Source organism: Artemia franciscana, unplaced genomic scaffold, assembly GCF_032884065.1.
Source record: "Artemia franciscana unplaced genomic scaffold, ASM3288406v1 PGA_scaffold_53, whole genome shotgun sequence".
NCBI classification, from domain to species: domain Eukaryota; kingdom Metazoa; phylum Arthropoda; class Branchiopoda; order Anostraca; family Artemiidae; genus Artemia; species Artemia franciscana.
The window spans coordinates 138980-159179 of record NW_027062694.1 but is presented as its reverse complement, the minus strand read 5'-3'; the positions used below and the strand labels follow the sequence as shown (position 1 = coordinate 159179).

The following is a 20200-nucleotide window of genomic DNA, read 5'->3' as shown; positions in this document are numbered from 1 at the left end:
TCAGACCACTTTAAAAGATCAATCTTTAAAAGTTAATTTTGTTTAAATATTACGCAAAGAGATTTTTCTATAGATGACCTGGACCTGTATTTGTTCAAACACGATAGGAGTCACGACGAAACAAAAAAGGTAAGATTCTTTAAAAAAGAACTATAAAAAAGTACATTTTCAAACAGTTTCTAAGACAAGTAGAGCAATCTGAAGCTTAAAAGGAGTAGATATAAATTCAGAAAGTCAAACTGTTAACAATCAGAAGTTACTATGAATGGATAACTGAATGCTAAAATGAATAGAAATTATAATTAATAATCAAGTTGAATGTGAAACGAAAGGGAATTACCACATAAAATCTAGCGTTAAGGGGATTTGAGGACCAGTTGCCCAACTCTTATTTGTAATAATTTCTGTTTTTTTTTAAGGTGGTCCCGTTTATTTATTTGTATTGATTTTAGTTCGTTCTAAGTTTGAATTCTTATATTGAAGAGCTTTCAGGCCACTTTAAAAGATCAATCTCTAGGTAGAATTGGCGTAAGAGGAAGACCTGGCATGCTATTGAAAATGGTTAGTGGGTAGTAGCACATACAACAAGCAAATTTCCTTCATATGTATGCCTTGATAAAGATGGTTAATATATAAGAACATACATAGAAGTAGCAGTACATATAAGAAGCAAGGCTAGTGTCTTATATATACCTTTATGAAGCTAGTCAACAATAGTGTATAAGCCAGTTGAGTTTGGTTCTAGTGATTGCTTATTGTTTGACTCAAAGAAATATGGGTCTTTCAAAGGACAAAAGAAAGAAGATTTTATATCCTGCTATTCTTGTGCTTATACCATAATTGGGTGTTGCTTATATATTGCTTTATTTTGAATGTAGCCTTGGTCATTAAATCTCATTAATGCAAGTATTGTAAGGTGCTTTTTAGTATCTTATATGCCGCAAGTCTTTCATAATTACTCCATCACATGGCTGCTGAATCTGTTGAGGTTCAATTTTGAAAAAATCTTTATTCTTTAAGAGCTGTGGTCTTAGCGTGTTATCCTTGAGATAATTAGACTGAGCTATGTACCTTTGTGTCTACTTTGTTAGTTGGACAATAGAGGCATAATACAGGAAAACTCCATAGAAGGCAGCGGATTTACATAGTTGCATAACGTTAACATTGCATCAAACCTTGCATAAACATACTGGAGAGTCAGGGGTAATGATTTGACCTGCCCTATTCTGGATCTTTTGAAGTGGTGCCAATAATGTTATTGGAGCACCAGTAAACAGCAGGTCTCTACATTTGGTGATAGATTTCAGGCAAGGGGTCTATGGTTAATTGAGGTAGGTTGTAGAAGATTTCTGCTGCAAAGTGATCCCTAGCTTTCTCATGCAGGATATCCCACCCAATCATTATGTTTTTAGGTGACCTTTTGTATTGCAGTTTTGTTGGCAAAGTGACAAGAGGGTAGACAAAATTTTCTTCCATTCCATTTGTGTAGAAAGGAAAGCATAGGTCCAAAGATACAAGCCTTAGAGACTACTATAGACAACTACCATAAAAAAAACAAGCGTTCTATATAGAAATTGTAAAAAAATCTAAGATGTAATGGAAAAACTTGCAATTTCTGGGAGATACACAGTCATGAAGTCCACATGGCCACTTCCTCTAATGTATTGCAAGCAAGAATTTTGGCAAGAATACATTTATTTTTGCTTCTTTACACCATAAAACACAATTATTTTTGTCTCTTTGTATTCTGGTGTTTTTGCTTATTTTTTGTAATATGTCCAGTCTAAGGAGTCTATTAGTTAATGGTGGTACCAATCAATACTTTGGGGTTCAGTCCTTGTGTATTGTCGCTTTTTATCTTTTTATTGTTAATTTGTAACAAGACAAGCCTGTGGCTAAAAGAAATAAATAAAAATCTGTTTTTTTAAAATTTTGTTGTTTGAACTCATGACAGGTCAGCACTGGCTTTTTGAGGCCAAATATAGCCCTAGACTATATGCAAAACTTTGCTGATTTTGGTGTTTAGCAGGTTTTTTATGTGCTTTTTCTCATCAATATTTAGTTCATTATACTAATTTGAAAAAACAGCCATTTTTGTCATACAGTCAAGGGGTAGCCTATATCCCAAGTAAACATCTTAAAGTCGTTTTAACCCAGAAATTTTGGATTTACTAGTAAAATTTAAGTCTACCCGAAAGTTTCATACTAAGCCTAAAATTATATCTGACCCTAGTATGGGATGTAATTGTCACACTATCAACCATTATATTGGGAAGTAGTGTTTAATAGAGAAACATCTGGTACCATACTACTCTTTGAGCAATAATCGACTAGTACCCCTAGGACTATATCCATCAACAAAGGAGGATTTAAAGCCTAAGGCATTAAAAGAAGGAAAATAAAGATGAGAATTTGTTTCATATCAATCCAATGAAACTATATTGATTGTTTAAAATATTATGACATACAAAATAATAATTCCCGGAAGTTCGGGCCGTTTTTCTTTGTAATGAAGAAAAAACTTGTTTAAAGTGTATTTTGATTTCAAGAAGGCACGAATGACGCTTTTAAGGGGTGTGAGATGGTGTTAATTCAATTCTTATTGTGGGTAATTATGTTCCAATATGGCAGGGAGACCTATCTAGAGAGGATTTCTTTATATTTTGAAAAAGGAAACTTTTTTTTTTTATTTCCATTGAAAATGCTCTTTTTTAGTGTTTTCATTGAAGCAAATTGAAAAGAACATCAAAATTGTCCCAACGTAAACTTTGAAAATACATTTTGAGCCTTCCCAATTTGTAAATTAAGTCTGACTTTTATTCAATTCTACTTTCTGTTCGTTTAAGTATCATCCTTTCATTAACTGTATGACTTGATTATTCATTTCAGTTTCTAACCATTCTAGGTTTCTTTGATTAATTTATTGTGTTTTATGTTGCTCTAAGTTTGACATTTTTATAACTCAATTTCCGCTTGTTTTACGCTTCATTGAGCCTTGAAATGCCATTTTATTGTTGTCTGTGAGTCAAACTACAAGAACTGCTTAGAAGAAGCATTCTTAAGTTTTCCTATTAAAATTTGTTTTACCCCAAAACGCACTAATTAAGATTTAATCTTCTTCAGTTTCAAATTTCTGGCAAATTTTGTCTTGCGAAAGCTGTTCGTAATTTGGTTCATTCAAGGTTTTAGCTAAATTTATTAAGCAGAAATATTTTCAGTATGTCAACGCTCATTTTTCAGTGCCATCTAATTTAAACGCTGTAACAACGTATTAAACGTTGAATTCTGACTCAAAAGGGTTTTTTTTCCTCTAATAAGCTGTAGCATTTCCTTTCTTAAATCAAAAAACTCGTATTGATATTTGAATGAAAAAGAACTGGTAGTGTCTATTTGTAATGGCTAGTAGACTGTATATGATCAGCTTACTAACTGAGTCATAGGTTATAAATTGTTTCATTGGGCTAGTGCCAGATCTAGCCTATCTTTGTTGGATAACGTTTTTTATAACCATGTTTTTCTTTGTTTCTCATTATGAAAATTCTATTCAATATTCACTATTGATTAAGAAGCCTTTGTAAACACTAGGCTATAGGCTACCCTAGTTAAATAATATGGCCTAGACAGAAAAAAATGATACTTTTAGGCTAAGCCTGCTAGCTTTATAGTGTATAAGGTTTGTTCAGTAGGTTAATGAAGGTGCACAGAGGACTGACCAATTAGGGAGTTGGGATTGTGCTGTAAGGCACAGATCAGATAGAAAATATGTACCATTGGATTCATTTGGCACATTGAACTGCTGTCATATTCCCTCCCCCTTTGTTGATGGATGTAGTTCTAGGGGTATTAGTGGACTATTACTCAAAGAATAGCATGGTACATTATGTTTCTCTATTCAACACTGCTTCCCAGTGTAATGGTTGATAGTGTGACAGTTGCATCCCATACTAGGGTCAGATATAATTTTAGGCTTTGTATGAAATTCCAGGGTAGACCTAAATTTTACAAGTAAATCCAAAATTTCTGGGTTAAAACAACTTTAAGAGGTTTGCTTGGGATATAGGCTACCCCTTGACTATATGACAAAAATGGCTGTTTGTTCAAATTGGTATAATGAACTAAATATTGATGAGAAAGATTCCATAAAAAACCTGCTAAATATTCAAATCAGCAAAGTTTTGTGTATAGTCTAAGGCTATATTTGGCCCCAAAAAGTCAGTGCTTACCTGTCAAGAGTTCAAATAACAAAATTTTAAAATAGCAGATCCTTTATTTATTTCTTTGAGCCACAGGCTTGTCTTGTTACAATTTAACAGTAAACAAAATATAAGCAACAATACAGAAAGGACATAAACCCCAAAGTATTGATTGGTACCACAATTAACTAATAAACTCTTTAGACTAGAAACATTATAAAAATAAGCAATATACCAGAATACACAGACAAAAATAACTGTGCTTTATGGAGTAAAGAAGCAAAAATTACTGTATTCTTGCCAACATTCTTGCTTGTAAGACATCAAAGGAAGTGGCCATATGGGGTTTATGACTGTGTATCTCCCAAAAATTGCTAATTTTTCAATTATTTCTTAGATTTTCTTATAATATCTATATAGAAGGCTTGTTTTTTTTATGTTAGTTGTCTATAGTAATATCTAAGTAGTTTCTAAGGCTTTTATCCTTGGACCTGTTCTTTTCCTTCTCTACAGAAATGGCATGGAAGAAAATTTTGTCAGCCCTCTTTATCACTTTTCCAACAAAACTGCAGTACACATGGTCACCTCAAAACATAATGATTGGATAGAATGTCATGTATGAGAAAGCTAGGGATCACTTTGCTGGAGAAGTCTTCTACAATCCACCTCAATTAGCCCTAGACCCCTTGCCTCAAATTTATTACCAAATGTAGAGACCCGCTGTATACTGGTGCTCCAATAACATTGTTGGCACCCCTTCAGAAGATCCAAAATAGAGCAGGTTCAATCATTACTCATTACCTTTAATTACCTTAAATCACATTGTCCAGCAAAATAAGGATTAAATCCTATAGAATTGCTGGTTAGTAATGAGGATGGTTGGACATCTCAATAGCATCCTACTCAGTTCACCACAGCTTTGATGACCATTCTCTGTTAATGGCTCTTTTAAAGGCAGCAGTATTGGAGGTAGTGACCACTTCTTTGGCGAGCGAATTCCACAAACTCACTATTCTGTTAGTGAAGAAGTTACTGCATAGTCTAGTGGCAGCTCTCTTCTGACATAGTTTCCAACTATTCCCCCTAGTTCTGGCACACCAGTCAAGCTGAAATGGCTTATCTATTGGAGAGTTAGAATTCAGGAGCTTATGCATCATAACAATATCACCCCTTTTATGTCTGTAGACAAGAATGGGAAGTTCCAGTTTCTTTAGACAGGACGAGGAGTTCAAGTATTTGCATCCCTCAATTAATTTTGTAGCCTGTCTCTGAACTGCTTCATCCCTCCCTGACATATGATATGGGCATTTCTCCTTTTTCTTTCTAAAGTGGATTGTTCAACATTTATTTACATTGAATTCAAGCCTCCATGAAGTTGCCCACTGGGAAAGTGCCCTTAGGTCACTCTGCATAGAGGCTCTCTTATCAGGTGTATCAGCAGGTCTTATGTTATTTATGTTATTTTTGACTTTGGTTGGTGCATCATTAATATAAATATTGAATAAAGTTGGTCCCAAGATGTTTCCCTGGGGCACTCCACTTCTTCTGAAAAGAATACGTGTCCATTTTTTCCAAAAATTTTCACCCTTTGCTTTTTCCTGGAAAGAAACTGAAGCACCCACTCTACAATTTCATTTATATATTCTAATTGCAAATAACTTGGTCCTTAGTCAATGGTGACCTACTTTATTGAAGGCTTTTGCAAAATCCAATTGAACTAAGTTGACAGGGATTGCTTGATCTAGATGTTCAGTAACATAATCATATGCATCAATCAAATTAGTCTCAACCAAGTGTCCATGTGATAGCCATGCTGACTATCACTGAGCAGCTCATTGGTGGTCAGGTGTTCAACAATGTGAGTATTCACAATTCCTTCTAAGATTTACAGCTACAGATGTAAGACCAATGGGTCAAAAATTGGAAACGTCGTTATGGCTACCCCTTTTGTATACAGGTTTAACGTTAGCATTCTGCCAGTCTTGAGGAATTTGTTTAGTATCAAGAGATTTCTGAACATGTTTGTAAGGGGAAGGGCTATTTCCACATGAGCTTCTTTCAATACTTGTGGGTGAACTTCATCAGGGCCAACTGACTTGTTAAGATTAGGCAGCTTCAGATGACTCTCCACATCAGAGGCAACCACAGTTATCTTTTGCATAGGTTCCTCAATAGAATATTCTGATAAGGAGGCATTGTCTGGAGGCATTAACACTGACTTAAATTGACTACTCAATTCAGCTGCTACATCTTTTGGGATATAAACTATATTGCCATTCACAAGTAGTTCTGTAACTGAGTGTCTCCCATCACTCTCAAATCTGTTAGTGTTTCCGTAAATACATAAATTTACTGCCTTCTATGGAGTTTTTCTGCATTATGCCTCTATTGTTCAACTAACAAAGTAGACATAAAGGTACACAGCTCAGTCTAATTATCTTAGGTAAGGCTCACTAAGATCAGAGCTCTCGAAAAATGGAATTTTTTTCAAGATTGTACCTCAACTTGGAATGATTGTCTTAGGAGGTGAGAGGGTCCCTAAAGGTTTCTTTGTTGACTCCTTTAAAAAGACATTCAACAGCCATTTACGACAGATTCAGCAGCCATGTGATGGAGTAGTTCAAAAGACTTCCAAAATATAAGATACTAAAAAGTACCCAACAATACTTGTATTAATGAGATTGAATGATCAAGGCTACCTTCAAAATAAAGCAACACCCAATTATGGTACAAGCACAAGCATAGCAGGATAAAAATCTTCTTTCTTTTGTCCTTTGAAAGACCATATTTCTTTGAGTCAAACAATAAGCAATCACTAGAACCAAACTCAACTGGCTTATACACTATTGTTGACTAGCTTCATAAAGGTATACATAAGACACTAGCCTTGCTTCTTATATGTACTGCTACTTCTATGTATGTTAAGAATGGATTTTTTTTTTCAGAATTGTACCTCAATTTTGAATGATTGCCCTTGGGGGTGAGAGGGTCCCTAAAAGTTTCTCTGTTGACTCATTTAAAAAGAGATTCAATAGCCATTTACAACAGATTCAGCAGCCATGTGACAGAGTAATTTAACCCTTTCAGGACGGAATTATGATAGAGCTAAAGAAAAAAAAATCCATTTTCAGGTTTTAACCTTAAATGACCTCACATATTATGAGTTTGATGCAAAATATCAATTTCATTCATTCATTCCAGACCTACAGTTATGACTCCAATTGACATCTTCCGCTGTCACACGCCACTAAATCCATATAATGATCTAAAATGGAAATTTATTTTTAATGCCAATACAAAGAAGAAGAAATACAAAATAGTTATTGGGTAGGAAAGATTTTGAAACAGTTTCTGTTCTTCACCAGACACAATGAAACATGACAGTTGAAACACTGGATTCGAGCATAAGCCGAGCAGAGCCGGCATCGCTTCTTATCAGCCACTGCCTCTGGCCAATGCTGGATGCCGTCATAGCAAAAACTATTGTATGGCTTTGGTTTGGCAAGCTTTGGTCTTTTTGGAGTGGAACAGTTTGGTCTCTGAGGGGTCTTCCACGAGGCTTTGGAGTTCCATCATTTGTAGAAGTAAGGTAGTTGGCAATTTCGCTCTTGAAATCTAAGAGGCTCTTATTTTGGGTTCGGCCTTGCTGACCCATATGACGCCGATAAAGCAACCATGCGTTGACGACTGAAAGATCCAAGAAATAGTAAAAGAGACGCATATACCATTTTTTTCCACGTATATCTATCCTGTACAGCTCAATGAGCATGTCACTGAGGTCAACACCACCCATGAATTTGTTGTACTCAGCAATACACAGGGGACGGACAACGTCGACGTACTTCTTTGAAGTACGGTCCCAGCGTTTGCAGTTATCTGAAGGTTCGGCGCCGACAAATGACGAAGCAATGCAGACGCTCTTGTTGTCGAACCACTTCGTAACCACTATACCACTATTGGTCTCAACTCTGTAGTCAAAACTTCCTCTTCCCTTTTTTTCAGTAAATCCTCAGCTTCGATATTGCAACCTTTCAGTCTGTTTGTCCTGACGGTGCCAGATGAATGAATCCCGTGTAAAAGAAGCTAGCGAATCAGTGGTATACTTGTGTAATAATTGTCAAAAAAGAGCTTGAAGTTTTTGTTTCTTGGAATCTCCTCTGCTAGTCTGAGCACAACCTCTGCTTCCTGACCAAGCTCAGTGACCGGAACTGAACTTTTCCCAGTATAGACCTCAAAGTCGTAGATGATTCCGCTGGCCCCTGCACGACTGAATATCTTGATTCCCCAGGAGTGGGGTTTGTCCTTGAGGTATTGCTTGAACCTTAGCTTTCCTTTAAAAGGGGCCATTTGCTCGTCAATACTCTGCCTTTCCTCTGCAGGGATTTTAGTTAGACTTGCTTGCAGTCCGTCTATAACCGGCCGAAGTTTAAAAAGAGAGTCATAGCCGTCTTGACCTTTTGGAACAGCAAGGTGGTTATCGTTTGCATGAAAAGATCTTCGAAGGGTTTTGAACCTGTCTCTGGGCATGACATCTACAATGAGGGGAAACCTTGTAGCTCTATTCCAGTGTTGAGACATTGTGGACTGTTTTATTATGCCCATGAGCATATGGATTCCCAGGAACTGTCCCATTTCCTTATTGGTGACTTTCAGTTGGACACCCTCTTTCTGCATCGCATACAAATTGGACTGAAAAAGAATGCGTTCGACCATGTCATCGTCAAACATCTGCTTGAAATATTCAATAGGGGTTGGAATTTCCGGAGGAGGTGGAGGAAGAGAAGACTTCCAGGTTACATCGGGCGATTCAAAGTTTCGTTTTCTCCATCGAAATTCTCTGGAAGATGAAGATTGGAAAGGTGTTGCTTTACCAGAGGTAGATGGGTCACTAATGACAGAGGCAACCAAAGGGTATGGTGGTGGAGATGCACTTCGGTTGACGATGTGTACGTGAGTCAGTGATGATAAAGGTAAATCATCTTCATCAACGTTGTATTCAATGGAGGGGTCGACAGGGGGGTTCCAGTCAGGATCGTTATCATCTTCCTCATGGTCAAGGTCCTCCTCGTCTTCTATTTCCAGATCAGACAGTTCTCCATCTGGTTCAAGAGTATACTGAACAGCTTCGTCCCGTGAAAAGATGTGGTTCGCATTTCGTGTAGTCTGGCTTCTGAATAATCTTTCCTCCCGCTTTGACATGATAGCACTAAAAATAAAAAAAATCATTAATTGTTGAAATTAATTTAAATTGTAGAAGTTAATGTAATTTATGTAATGTAGGTGTAGGTTATTAATGTAAAAGTAGGTGTAATATTTTTCATTTTTATTGAAATTTACAGATATCAGGCCGGTCTCCATCAAATTTGACCAAATATTTGGATAAGTATGGTTTCTTGGACAAAAGAATTGTTTAGGTTTTCTTAGCTTTCTCTATATCAAACACTATATCTTTATATCTTTCATCAGATTCAGCACACAGATAATAAAACAACAGCAAAGAATCCAACTTTTTTGCTTTTCTGCATCCAGACATTTTGCTTCAAGTCAAAAATTTAATAACATTTAGTCTTCTTAGCTTTCAGTAACGTTTTGACTAAAATATCCCTTATCCTATAATTATATTCAGGGCTAATCTATTTCACTAAATTTGTTATGCTTTACCATTAAAAATTACCAGAATCATAAAAAATCACTTGTTTTTTGAAAAATAATCACTAAAAGTCACAAACTAGGTAGCACAACTACAAAGCTACCACAACTAAAAATTCTAAGGTTACAAAGAAATAACAAAAACATGCGAACAAAATGATAGCCCCCGTAACACAAAACCGACTATTAAAACGTTTGTTTTACCTTCATGGCCGGTTGATGCCTTATGGGATCAAGACAAATGAGTGGCCCTACCGGTAAACCAGAGACCCCCCACCTCAAATAATTAGTCTTAATTGATATTCTAATCATTCTTTATCTGCCCAATTTTTTCTTTAACTGTAACACTCCAAACAAAGAAAATAAAAAATAAAATATTTCCCTTACCTTCAATAGTTCCTTCAATTACAAAACGAAGAACTGAAATGACCTGGGTAAAACCCAACAGATGTTTTTGTGTCTAAACGGGTATTTATTCGAAAGAACTCGATGTCCGCTATCTTATGGTATAATTTACGATTCAATTTCTTATAACTGGATGGCACTTATGCTGCAGCAAAGACTGTGATTCCAATTGTAATCACACGCCGTGAAAGGGTTAAAAGACTTGCAGCATATAAGATACTAAAAAGTACCTTACAATAATTGTATTTATGAGAGAGTAACAGCATCTATTTCCTGTTTATTGGTATAGCCTTACTTCTACTGAAAGACTTTAACTGAGCCTGGGTTGTTTTGTTGGCTCTGCATTTTGTTGCAGCATTTTCTAAAGTCAAAGATTCCCCTTTAGCAAAGAGTCTCTCCTTGATTGCCTGGTTTATTTCATCAGGTTTCTTGCAAAGTCAAGGTTTGGCTAATGTCTTTTAAGTCAGTAATGTTCTTTCTGGTCCTGCTTTTGAAAAAGAAGCCTAACAAAGAGTGTTTTTTTTTTTGGGGGGGGGGGGGTTGGCTAGCTTGTTTCTTGAACTGTACTAGGAAAGGTTCTATTTTATGGGTGTGAACATCCTCAAATTCAAAGGTAATGAAGATTTTTTTGGCTCTTTTCTCCCATCCGAATTAGAAGGTAAGTGTACACAGTTTTCCTGTCCAGAAAAACTTTCCAGTTTTTCTAGACTTAGGTCCAACATACATGGGTTGTGCATGTTGCTCAAGTTAATTCCTCTGCAATGGAAATAGGGTCTCAATTTATAGTTGGCTGTTGAACATCCATTGTAACTTGAAAGATTTACTTCTGACACCATGCAATATTTTTATTAGCAAGATTTATTGACCCAGGATGCCTACAAAATAAAGCAACATATAAGCAAGGCACAAATATGGCACAAACTTAAGTATAGCATAAGCACAAGTAGGGTACAAAAGCACAAGCACAACAGGATGCTGTATACCTTGTACCATGAATTGGAAAAGAAGGGGGAATGTAGTGAAGATATAAAAATAGAATAGCTTAAGTGCAGTTTTTTCTTCTTCTTTTTTTTGCAGATGAAAACAAAAAGGAAGAATAAGAAAATATGTTGACAAACCTTTATTGGAATATTGGAAGCCATAGTAATGATTATAGTCAAATATGGGTCCTCAGAAGGTTGAGGAAGATATGATTAATGTCCTTGAGGAAATGTCTTCAGATAGGTTTACGCACTTGTTTGACTGACACTACATAAAAAAATAAGATTTTCAGAAAAAGGGGTTTAATGCCACTATCTTGGCTGTACCGAAAGAAAGCTTTAGGTTACTAGGCCCTGCTTACAGAAGAACAATAATAAATTGCATAAGATTGTGCTTATCAGTTATTCCTTGGCAGGTAAATGATAAGTATGCCATGTCCGAATAGGCTGGATCTAGGGAACAAGAACAGATTAAAAGAAGATTTGAAGTTAAGTATTTGAAAGGGGGCAAAAGTGAAGCTATAAATGGATTGGGGTGGAGGAGTATTCTTCAATGGTGCTTTTGCATTGGGAAGTTTAATGCTGCAGTTAGTTATTGGTATTAGTGGCAATAGTAGTCTGCAGGTTGGTAGTGTATCCCTCATTTGCCTTGCTAGCTTTTGCCAATAATTCAGGTTAGAGTGTTGCAATCAATGTGTTGTAGCACTAAACAAAACTATTTGTGTATTGGGCAGACAGCTTTTTATAAAGAATTGGTCCGTGATGGGTGTAGTACGTAGGATAGTAGTCATATTCTTAACATGGTAGGGCTGAGCAAAAGAATACTTGACGAAGCAACAGGCCAAACTGAATGCTGCTGACCATTGTAGGGAACATTTTAGTCCAGAATCAAATACGTAAAAAAATGTTCCAGGGGAAAGGAAATAATGTATCTTCTTCCCAATATACTATTTATTCTATCCTTTCAATATTTTGCATTAAGGTGTTTGTTATTGATAAGGCCCCAATGCCTTTTGAGTGATTAGCAGATTTGTCGTCAGGATGGAGTCAGATGCTTATAAACGTCTTTTTAGGTCCTACAGTCAGGATTTAGTAGATTTTAGGTAAAATTCTAGACAAGGTTCTTTTTATTATCTTTGAAAGGGTTTAGGTTTGGAAAATGAAGCTTTCAGGGATGGATGTACAGACTAAAGCATGCCCCGGGAGGGTATTTTGAAGTACCTATCTCCACTACTTCTCTCTTTAGAGGGCACTGACCTAGGAATACCTGTAACAATCTGTGTTGTAAAACTGAAACCTCGCAAAATAGATCTTCTGCTTAAAGGGAGTACAAGAAAAGTGTATTCAGCTTCACAACTCTTCTCAATCCCAATTTATGAGGTTTTAAAGATCTGCAAATACATTTCGTAAATAAAAAAAAGACTGTTGATATGTTCTTAAAATTTTACTCAAATAACAAGAAATGCATTTTCAAAGGTAAAATAAGAGAAAAGGAAACTGAAAACTGAGAATTAAGGTAAAATGTTCCAATAGGCAAATTTTTATCAAATAGCAAATTTCTAAGACGTAAAAATTAGAAGAGGGTTAACATAAAAGCTTGGCAATACATTTTCAGAGTATGTTTAAGGCCCTGGATTGATTACTGAACGTTTCATTTTCCTAACCTAACCACTTTCCAAGATAGCCAAGAATAGCTTGTCTGGAATTTTACCACTTTTCATTCTGTATTTTTGAAATCTTTTGTATAAAGAACGGTCATTTTGGATTTATTTTAGGGTGGAATTCATTCTTTAATGAATGAAGTGCAATTGTTGTTTTATGACCCATAAATAAATTGAACCTTGTTGGAAATTTATATACTCATGTCATTTTCCTCTCTTGCTGGGATCACCACGTCATTAGATAATAAAAAAAGAAGCTTTATTGCTCATGTTTGAATTAGGTCCTGTTTATCCATATAAAGGCACCTCTTCCTCTATACAAGTTTCACTTCCTGTTCACTTGCCTTCGGTAATGCTAATAAACAAAACAAACAGACTAAATCAGGTATTGGCAAGCAAGAGCGACCATTCAATTATGATTTGGTTAACCTATTTCACAATTAGGCAGTTTAGCTGCATACAAATTGATCAGATCAGAGAAATATCGGCTTGGTGTTTGTCCTCTGCGTGAAATGGCAGCTCACTGAGTCACATACATGACTGACATCCCCAGCCAAATGATTGCTATACCATGACTCAAACCCTCGTCCCAAAAGATATAGGATTACAAATTCAGTGTGTTATCTAGGGTATTCCTTGCAAATTTGGTTATCCAGTCTCAGAAAGTTCAAGTATTAGCTTTATTCAGAAATTCTTTTTTTTTATGAAAAGCGAATTGCTTTGTGGAATCGTTTCAAGAATCAGGGAAATTTACGTGACTCCTGGTGCGATTCCGATCCTTTGAGAATCACTGGAGTAGGAGAAATAAGTTCAAAAACCTACCTATAGAAGTACTAAAAAACAATCTTTGCAACCCCAGCCCCCACCCTACCCTTCTGAAATGTTTGCATTGATGTACACCTACATTTAGTTAGGAGTCTCCTTTCTTTTGTGAATGCCATATCTAGAAGCATATTCAGGATTGAATTTCAGCTTTAAGATTTTTGTTATACATCATTAGAAATGCTGATTAGACCAAGTATGCCCCCCCCCCCTTCTAAAATTCAGCTTTTGGGCGCCCATGAAATAGTGTATGTTTAGTTGATATTTTTCACAATATTGGGAACATTTTCTATTCAGGATTCAATTTTTTCAGGATTTGAGAGGGTTTAAGTTTTATCTTTCTGATGTTTATTTGACCTTGTGTTTTAGTAAGTCAGGTATTTAATTAGTGAGGTTTTGTTGCTTATAAATTATTATCTGTAATGCAGGAATGACAGCTTGCTGTGACGGCCCATTTTAGTTACAACTAGTGATGTTTTTAATCCTTGATTAAAAGACAGTTTTCTTGGATGTTTTAAAAGGTAAAAATGTTGCTGGCTAAGAAACGAATCTGGGAGCCAAATTCTCTTCTTGTCCCTCTATTATTAACTTTGGTGAGACTTCTTCCTGATCTTTATTTATCAACTACTTCAAGTGCAATATTAAGTGATATTAATGAACTTTCAATATTAACACAAGGGAATAACAGATATAGTGGAAGACATTATAACAGACATGAACCTGTTAGTATTAGCCCCAAAAGCCTGGAGTACCTTTTCGAAAGACATCACAATGATGTTCTGAATGATCTCAATAATCTTAGACGATTTTCGGACCGACACAGGAGGATTGTTGAAGCTTATGTCTTGAGACTTGTGGAGAATTCTTATGGGTTTGAGAACTTTTCTCTTCCCAGCACTTCATCTCTCTGTGATAGAGGTCTTGCTGACCTGAATGGTACACAAAGACTTATTCAAAGATCCGTTTCAGCAACTAGTGATTTGAGTAGTAGTGATTTACCTGATTTGAACATATTCGACCTGAACATTAATGATGATGATCTATATCCCTTGGAATATCAGTTTGGTGAAAAGTCTCTTCTTGATGAAGCTATCGGACTGTCAATGTCAATGGAAGCTCCGATATCCCTCTCACCTAGTCGATATGATGAACTTACACAGGAGGTAATGTAGCATACTGAATTAAGTAAAAGTAGATGTAGCTGTAATTACAACTCTTGTATATATGCTTCAGTAGCATTCTATTTACTCGTTTCTGTGACAGATTCATTGACTGGTAATTTGATTTACCTGCCTCTTTTCTTTTCTCAAGAAAAAGTGTTGCGGTTTTTGTATTGCTTAATAACTGACTTCTTAGCTTCTATTTCTGGCTATTCTATTTTCAAATTCACCAGCTTTCTATATAGATTTACCACGATACATCTCTGCAAGATATTTCTCCTTTTGAAGCTGTAGACTTTCTTTGGTAAATTGTTACATTTCTAGGAGCACAGCTTAAACTGATCCATTAATTTAGCCTGCAACTGGCCCACTGTACGATATTCTGCGATGCATTTTTTGTGATACACAGTTTGCCTTTTTTCACCAAAGACTAAGCCAGGTGTCTTTAGCGCTTCTGGGTTTTGAAGGAAAAAAAATGCAATGTGTCAATTATTGGGTTGAGTATTATTTAAAATCTTAGCTGCACTTTTAAAACTGGAGGACATGGTTTTTTCTTTGTGTTTTTTTTTCTGGAGTTGGCTTTGTACGTAGTTAAGTAGAATCCTTTATCTGCCTTGGTTCAAGGTCTACAGCAAAGAGTATGGGTAACTTATAAGAAGGGAAACCGGTGCTACTATCGACAAAGTAACTACCTACCCTATCTAGCGTTTGACGACACATGACATTCTTCCACAGTAACAATAAGAATAATTAATTTAGTTAATGTAATTAGTAAAATTAAGGTAATAATAAGTGTCTGATATAAGTTCCTGGCAAAAAAAGCGATTCCAAAGCTTGAAAAAGTTTCGCCCACTAGATGGTGTTGAAGGCTTTTTTTCCGACACTAGTGCCAGTGACCACTCTTATAACTTACCCAATCTCTTCGATCTACAACTTATGCAAGCTGTAATTTTGTATTCTTTGTTCGTGCCATAAACATTATTCGATATTTCTGATCTAAACTCAAATAAGTCCGTTACTCGTTATGATATCAGATGTTTTTTACTATTTTTGCTTTATATTAACTTCATTTAGTTATATGAGGTGTTTTTGCTGTTTTGGGTTCTGTCCTCATGGGAATCATACAATCATCTTATGGTAAGCTGTATACAATAGTGGTTGAAGATGTATCTCGTTGTGTGTTATGGTGCTACTACTGTCGTCGCAGCATCAAGCGGCATGAACCAAAAAGAGCTACACGCGCCTTTTCTCCACCTGAGTTAATTCAGAACTCCACTTATTACTCCACCCAATGAAGTCTCTTCTGACGACCCCTTCTCGCCCCATTCAAGGACGTCCTGCTTTTTGTTCTTCAAGTAGATTGCCGTAAAGAAGGATTTTTTGTAACCTATCATTTCTCATCCTTAAAACAGGATTGAACTATCTTGCATTAGACCTATCATATTTAATCTTCCTTGCATTTGATTTTAAGATCGTGTGATTGAATCACATTTTTTGGACAGCTTGTTGTTTTGCATACGGTCATTCAGACAGGCTCCTTAAACTATCCTTAGACAACTCCTCTGGAAAATGTCTAGTATATTTTCCCCAACTACTAGATCTGCTTCTTACTGTAATCGCAGCAACATTATTCTTGTACATAATACCAGTTACTTTAACGTATCCGTGTGACATACTATACAAGGATAAAACATTCAGTAAAGTGTTTCTATCAACTGAAATAACTACTTGTTCATAGTCTTTCAAACTCGGTATGTCCGTATATTATACAAGGATAAAACATTCAGTAAAGCTTTTGTATCAACTGAAATAATTACTTTTTCATGATCTTTCAATTTGGTATGTCAGTATACTATACAAGGATAAAACATTCGGTAAAGCTTTTCTACAAACTGAAACAATTACCTGTTCATAATCCCTAAAACCTTTTTGTTCTTCTCTTAAAAGTACCTCCAACGTCTTTTTGTCTTTTTTTTTTTGTCTATAAGTGTCAATTTTTTTTTTCAGAGGGGTTCAGTTATCCCGAAATCACTAGGTATTTTCATTTGTCAAAATCATAATTTTAAGTATATAATACCTAGCCTCGTAAATATAGAATTATTTAGTGAATTTGACCTTAACACCAACGCTAGTTTATTTGCAATGTCTGAAAATATATGGCCCAAATGAAATTAAGTAGCGAGAGTTACTGTATTTTAAATAACTATGATTACCTTAAAATATCATCTTAAAAATCGGGTGTCTGAAAGTTCCAGAACATGATTCATTTCCCTGACCATAGGTGTTTTTAAAAAGAAAGTTATATTAGAAAGCGTTTTACATCAAGGAAAACTATAATTATTTGTTAAAAATAAAGCATTGTACATTTACATTTGCATTCAAAAGGAAGATGGTGTCCAAGAGGAGTTCAAATAAGCAGCTGTAATGTTCGAGCTATTTTGCAAGACCGTTTTTACTTATGGTTACATAATCAAATTTTGTGAGATATATAAGATAAAACGCTGTTTCAAAAGCCTCTATTATCCAGTAAGGCCTGCTTGGTGACCATCCAAAATTAAGATATATTTCCTGCAAATAAATGTACCCTTTTCTTGTAATACCCTCCAGGATTGATCGTCTCATCCCCTTTCCTCACCCCACCTAGTAGACTAAGGTTTTAGTAGAGGATCCATTAAAGATGTCTACTCCTCTGGAAGGGGCGTAATTCACTATGGGGCAGTGGGTAGCTGCCCCTCTCAGACCCCAGTCCCCCCAGCAATCTTGACATTGCAATCTTGCATTGCCCCAGTCCCCCCAGCATTTTCTTCAAAAATCTTGTCAAAACTAAGACAAGTCTGTATAATTCAAGCCTCCCCAGGAATGGGTCAGTTTTCTTTAGTAGCCTGTATCTTTACCTTTATGGTATTATATGGCTCATTTCTTCCCTTTCGTTGTCATTTCTACTTGATTTGGGAAAGTTTGCTTCCACTTTGCCCCCCCCCCCCCTCCCTCCCAGGATTTTGACGAAATTACGCCACCGCCTCCGGCCTGCGAATTGTTTACTTTTGAGCAGCTCTCATCAACATTTGTACGAATCTGTCGAGTCGAAAAAAATAGCATAAGTAATTAAAATTTGAGCCTGCGAATTCTCTGAGCAAAAAAGGGGTATTACAACTCTCCAGAAAAAAAACTTCATAGTTTTTCATTAGGCTTTTGCGACACTACTTGTTTCAATTCCTACATTGTTTTGATCGAAACCGGAAAAGATGTCGATTTGGTTCAGAAGGCGTTGTCAGTCTAGGCATTGAGAATGCGTTGTATCTTTGCGACGAAAACAACCATGACATTAAACATAAAATATCATTTATAAAATGCAAAATCACCCCTGTTACTTGGGTTTGTAAATAGCAAATGATGAATAGCCTAAAATGTAAGTTTAGTGCAAGTTGTTTGTATGACATGCGAAAATTTTGTTGATAGACCCATTTTATTTCCCCCGTTTCAGTTTAGTCGAAACCATGTTTGTGTAAACTCGTGTGATTAAATATGCAATAAAACTTTTTTGGTAAGGATTTTTTCTCTTTTTAGCGTTTAATTTCCTCTAAAAATTTTGGTTTTGTTTTCTGTTCAATTTGCTTTCAGGTAATCTCTAATTTTACGAAGTAATAATGTACGATGAGTTTATTAAGCCAAAATTTGTGCAAAATTGACACCTAGTCTATACGGTATAATTGAAGGTAATAGACGCTACTAAAAGCAGGTTGCGTTACACAAAGTGCATATTGTGAAAAGTGCGGAAAAGTGCAGATTTTCCGCATGCGTAGGCTATCTCAATTGTATTTCTGTATTTGATTGTTGTTGACATTAAATTGATATCAAATATCTAAAAATATTAGATTGCTACAAAACTCGAAATAATTATTCCACTTGCAAAAATGTAGAATTTGATGTGAAATATATCAGTTTGAGTAAATTTGAATTTGTAGGAAGGAGGGAGTAGATTGAGAAAGTAATTTGTAGAATTTGAAGGAAATATACTAATGTTGATAATGTTATTTTGCATGTTTTTTTTGTAAGTTTTGTGATATCTTATTTTGTAGTGTCTCTTCTAGTATGACGAGCTCATTTTACAGGAATCAATACAGATTTTGTTAACATACTGATGAAACTGACAGTGACTACATTGCATTTTAAAGAGGAAATCAAAGATCTGTGACGATTTTTCCACTAGTCTATGATTAAATATTTTTAGCTAAGACAGTTTTGAACCCTATAGTTCAGGAATTGCAGTTGTATACTGGTGTTGTAACGTAAACTTCTCTGTCGTCCAGAATCGAAAAATATTCCAAATAATAAAAAAAAAGAAAAAAATGACGGGGTTTAACTGGCTATAGATCTTGACTGTCGGTTGATGGTGCCAAAAAACAAATATATTCTTTTTTTTTGTCTATTATCGTTCAAAACATAGTAATTGTCACCATTCTCGGGATGCCCTTCAAGCACCTTCCTGTTGGATTCATGGTAGCCCTGTCCAGTACCGCCGAGATGTTACTGCGTAAACGTTATTTATTGTTTTTTTTTTTTTTTCAAAGAATGTATAAATTTGGATGGCCATCTTTTTTTTTTGTAAACGTGTCCTTTTTTAGTAGAGAGAACTTTTTGACTTCAACAGCTCTTTTGTTGGTCACGTATATGAATAATATTCAGCAAGGAAATCTGTTACAAATTTAGACTATTGCTGATATGAAGCTGAGTATAAAAAATTATGCGGTTGCTAATACACGTTACACAATGACGAGTCACATCATTTAGTTTATCTTTACTGCGGTTATGTTATACCTCAACAGCTGGTTCATATGACCAAGAGAGTTTGAAGATTTAGCTGTCTTATACAGAAACACAGGTTTTGAGATCTAGGGAGAACAGTCGTTTTCTGGACAAACTTTCTTTAATACCAAAAAATAAGTAGTTGAGATAGGCCAAAGAAACTTCCTGGTTTTGTATGTTTGATTTCTGAAAGGTTTATTCACCTGACGAATAAACCTTATCGAGAACCAAGGATGCATCCAGGATTTTAGTTCGAGGTGTTTTGTTTTTTGGACGGGAAGGGGCACAAAAAGAACTTTACAAAACGCATCAAAAATTTATTTCTATCAATGTGTATTACTTTTTTACGAGTTAGACAAACTTTTTTTTTGGGGAGGGGGGTTCTAACTCAGTAACCCCACCCATAGATACGGTCTTGTCAAGAACCACCTTTGCAAGTTTACAAAAAAAAAACATAAATTCCCAATGGAGTACAAAAACCTTGCACCTTATCTGGTCAAATTGGTTATCTGTTTCATTATTTT

The 20200-nt window shown here is 35.6% G+C and overlaps 2 protein-coding genes across 5 annotated transcripts in view; one reads left to right on the top strand and one right to left on the bottom strand.

Annotated features, from left to right (window-relative positions):
• LOC136041989 (endoplasmic reticulum membrane sensor NFE2L1-like) overlaps window positions 1–20200 on the top strand; it is a 140596-nt gene that overhangs the window by 3012 nt on the left and 117384 nt on the right. The window contains exons 1-2 of one of the 4 annotated variants that reach the window (XM_065726808.1): window positions 3240–3298; window positions 14139–14873. In XM_065726808.1, coding sequence (XP_065582880.1) covers window positions 14238–14873 — 636 coding nt within the window. In that variant the 5' untranslated portion in view covers window positions 3240–3298; window positions 14139–14237. Of the gene's footprint in view, window positions 1–3239; window positions 3321–14138; window positions 14874–20200 lie in introns of those variants that run through there. The other 3 variants (XM_065726810.1, XM_065726809.1, XM_065726811.1) reach the window with 3 other exon arrangements.
• LOC136041994 (piggyBac transposable element-derived protein 3-like) lies at window positions 8277–9392 on the bottom strand. The gene has a single exon (XM_065726822.1). The coding sequence runs from the start codon at window positions 9390–9392 to the stop codon at window positions 8277–8279; it is 1116 nt and encodes a 371-aa protein (XP_065582894.1).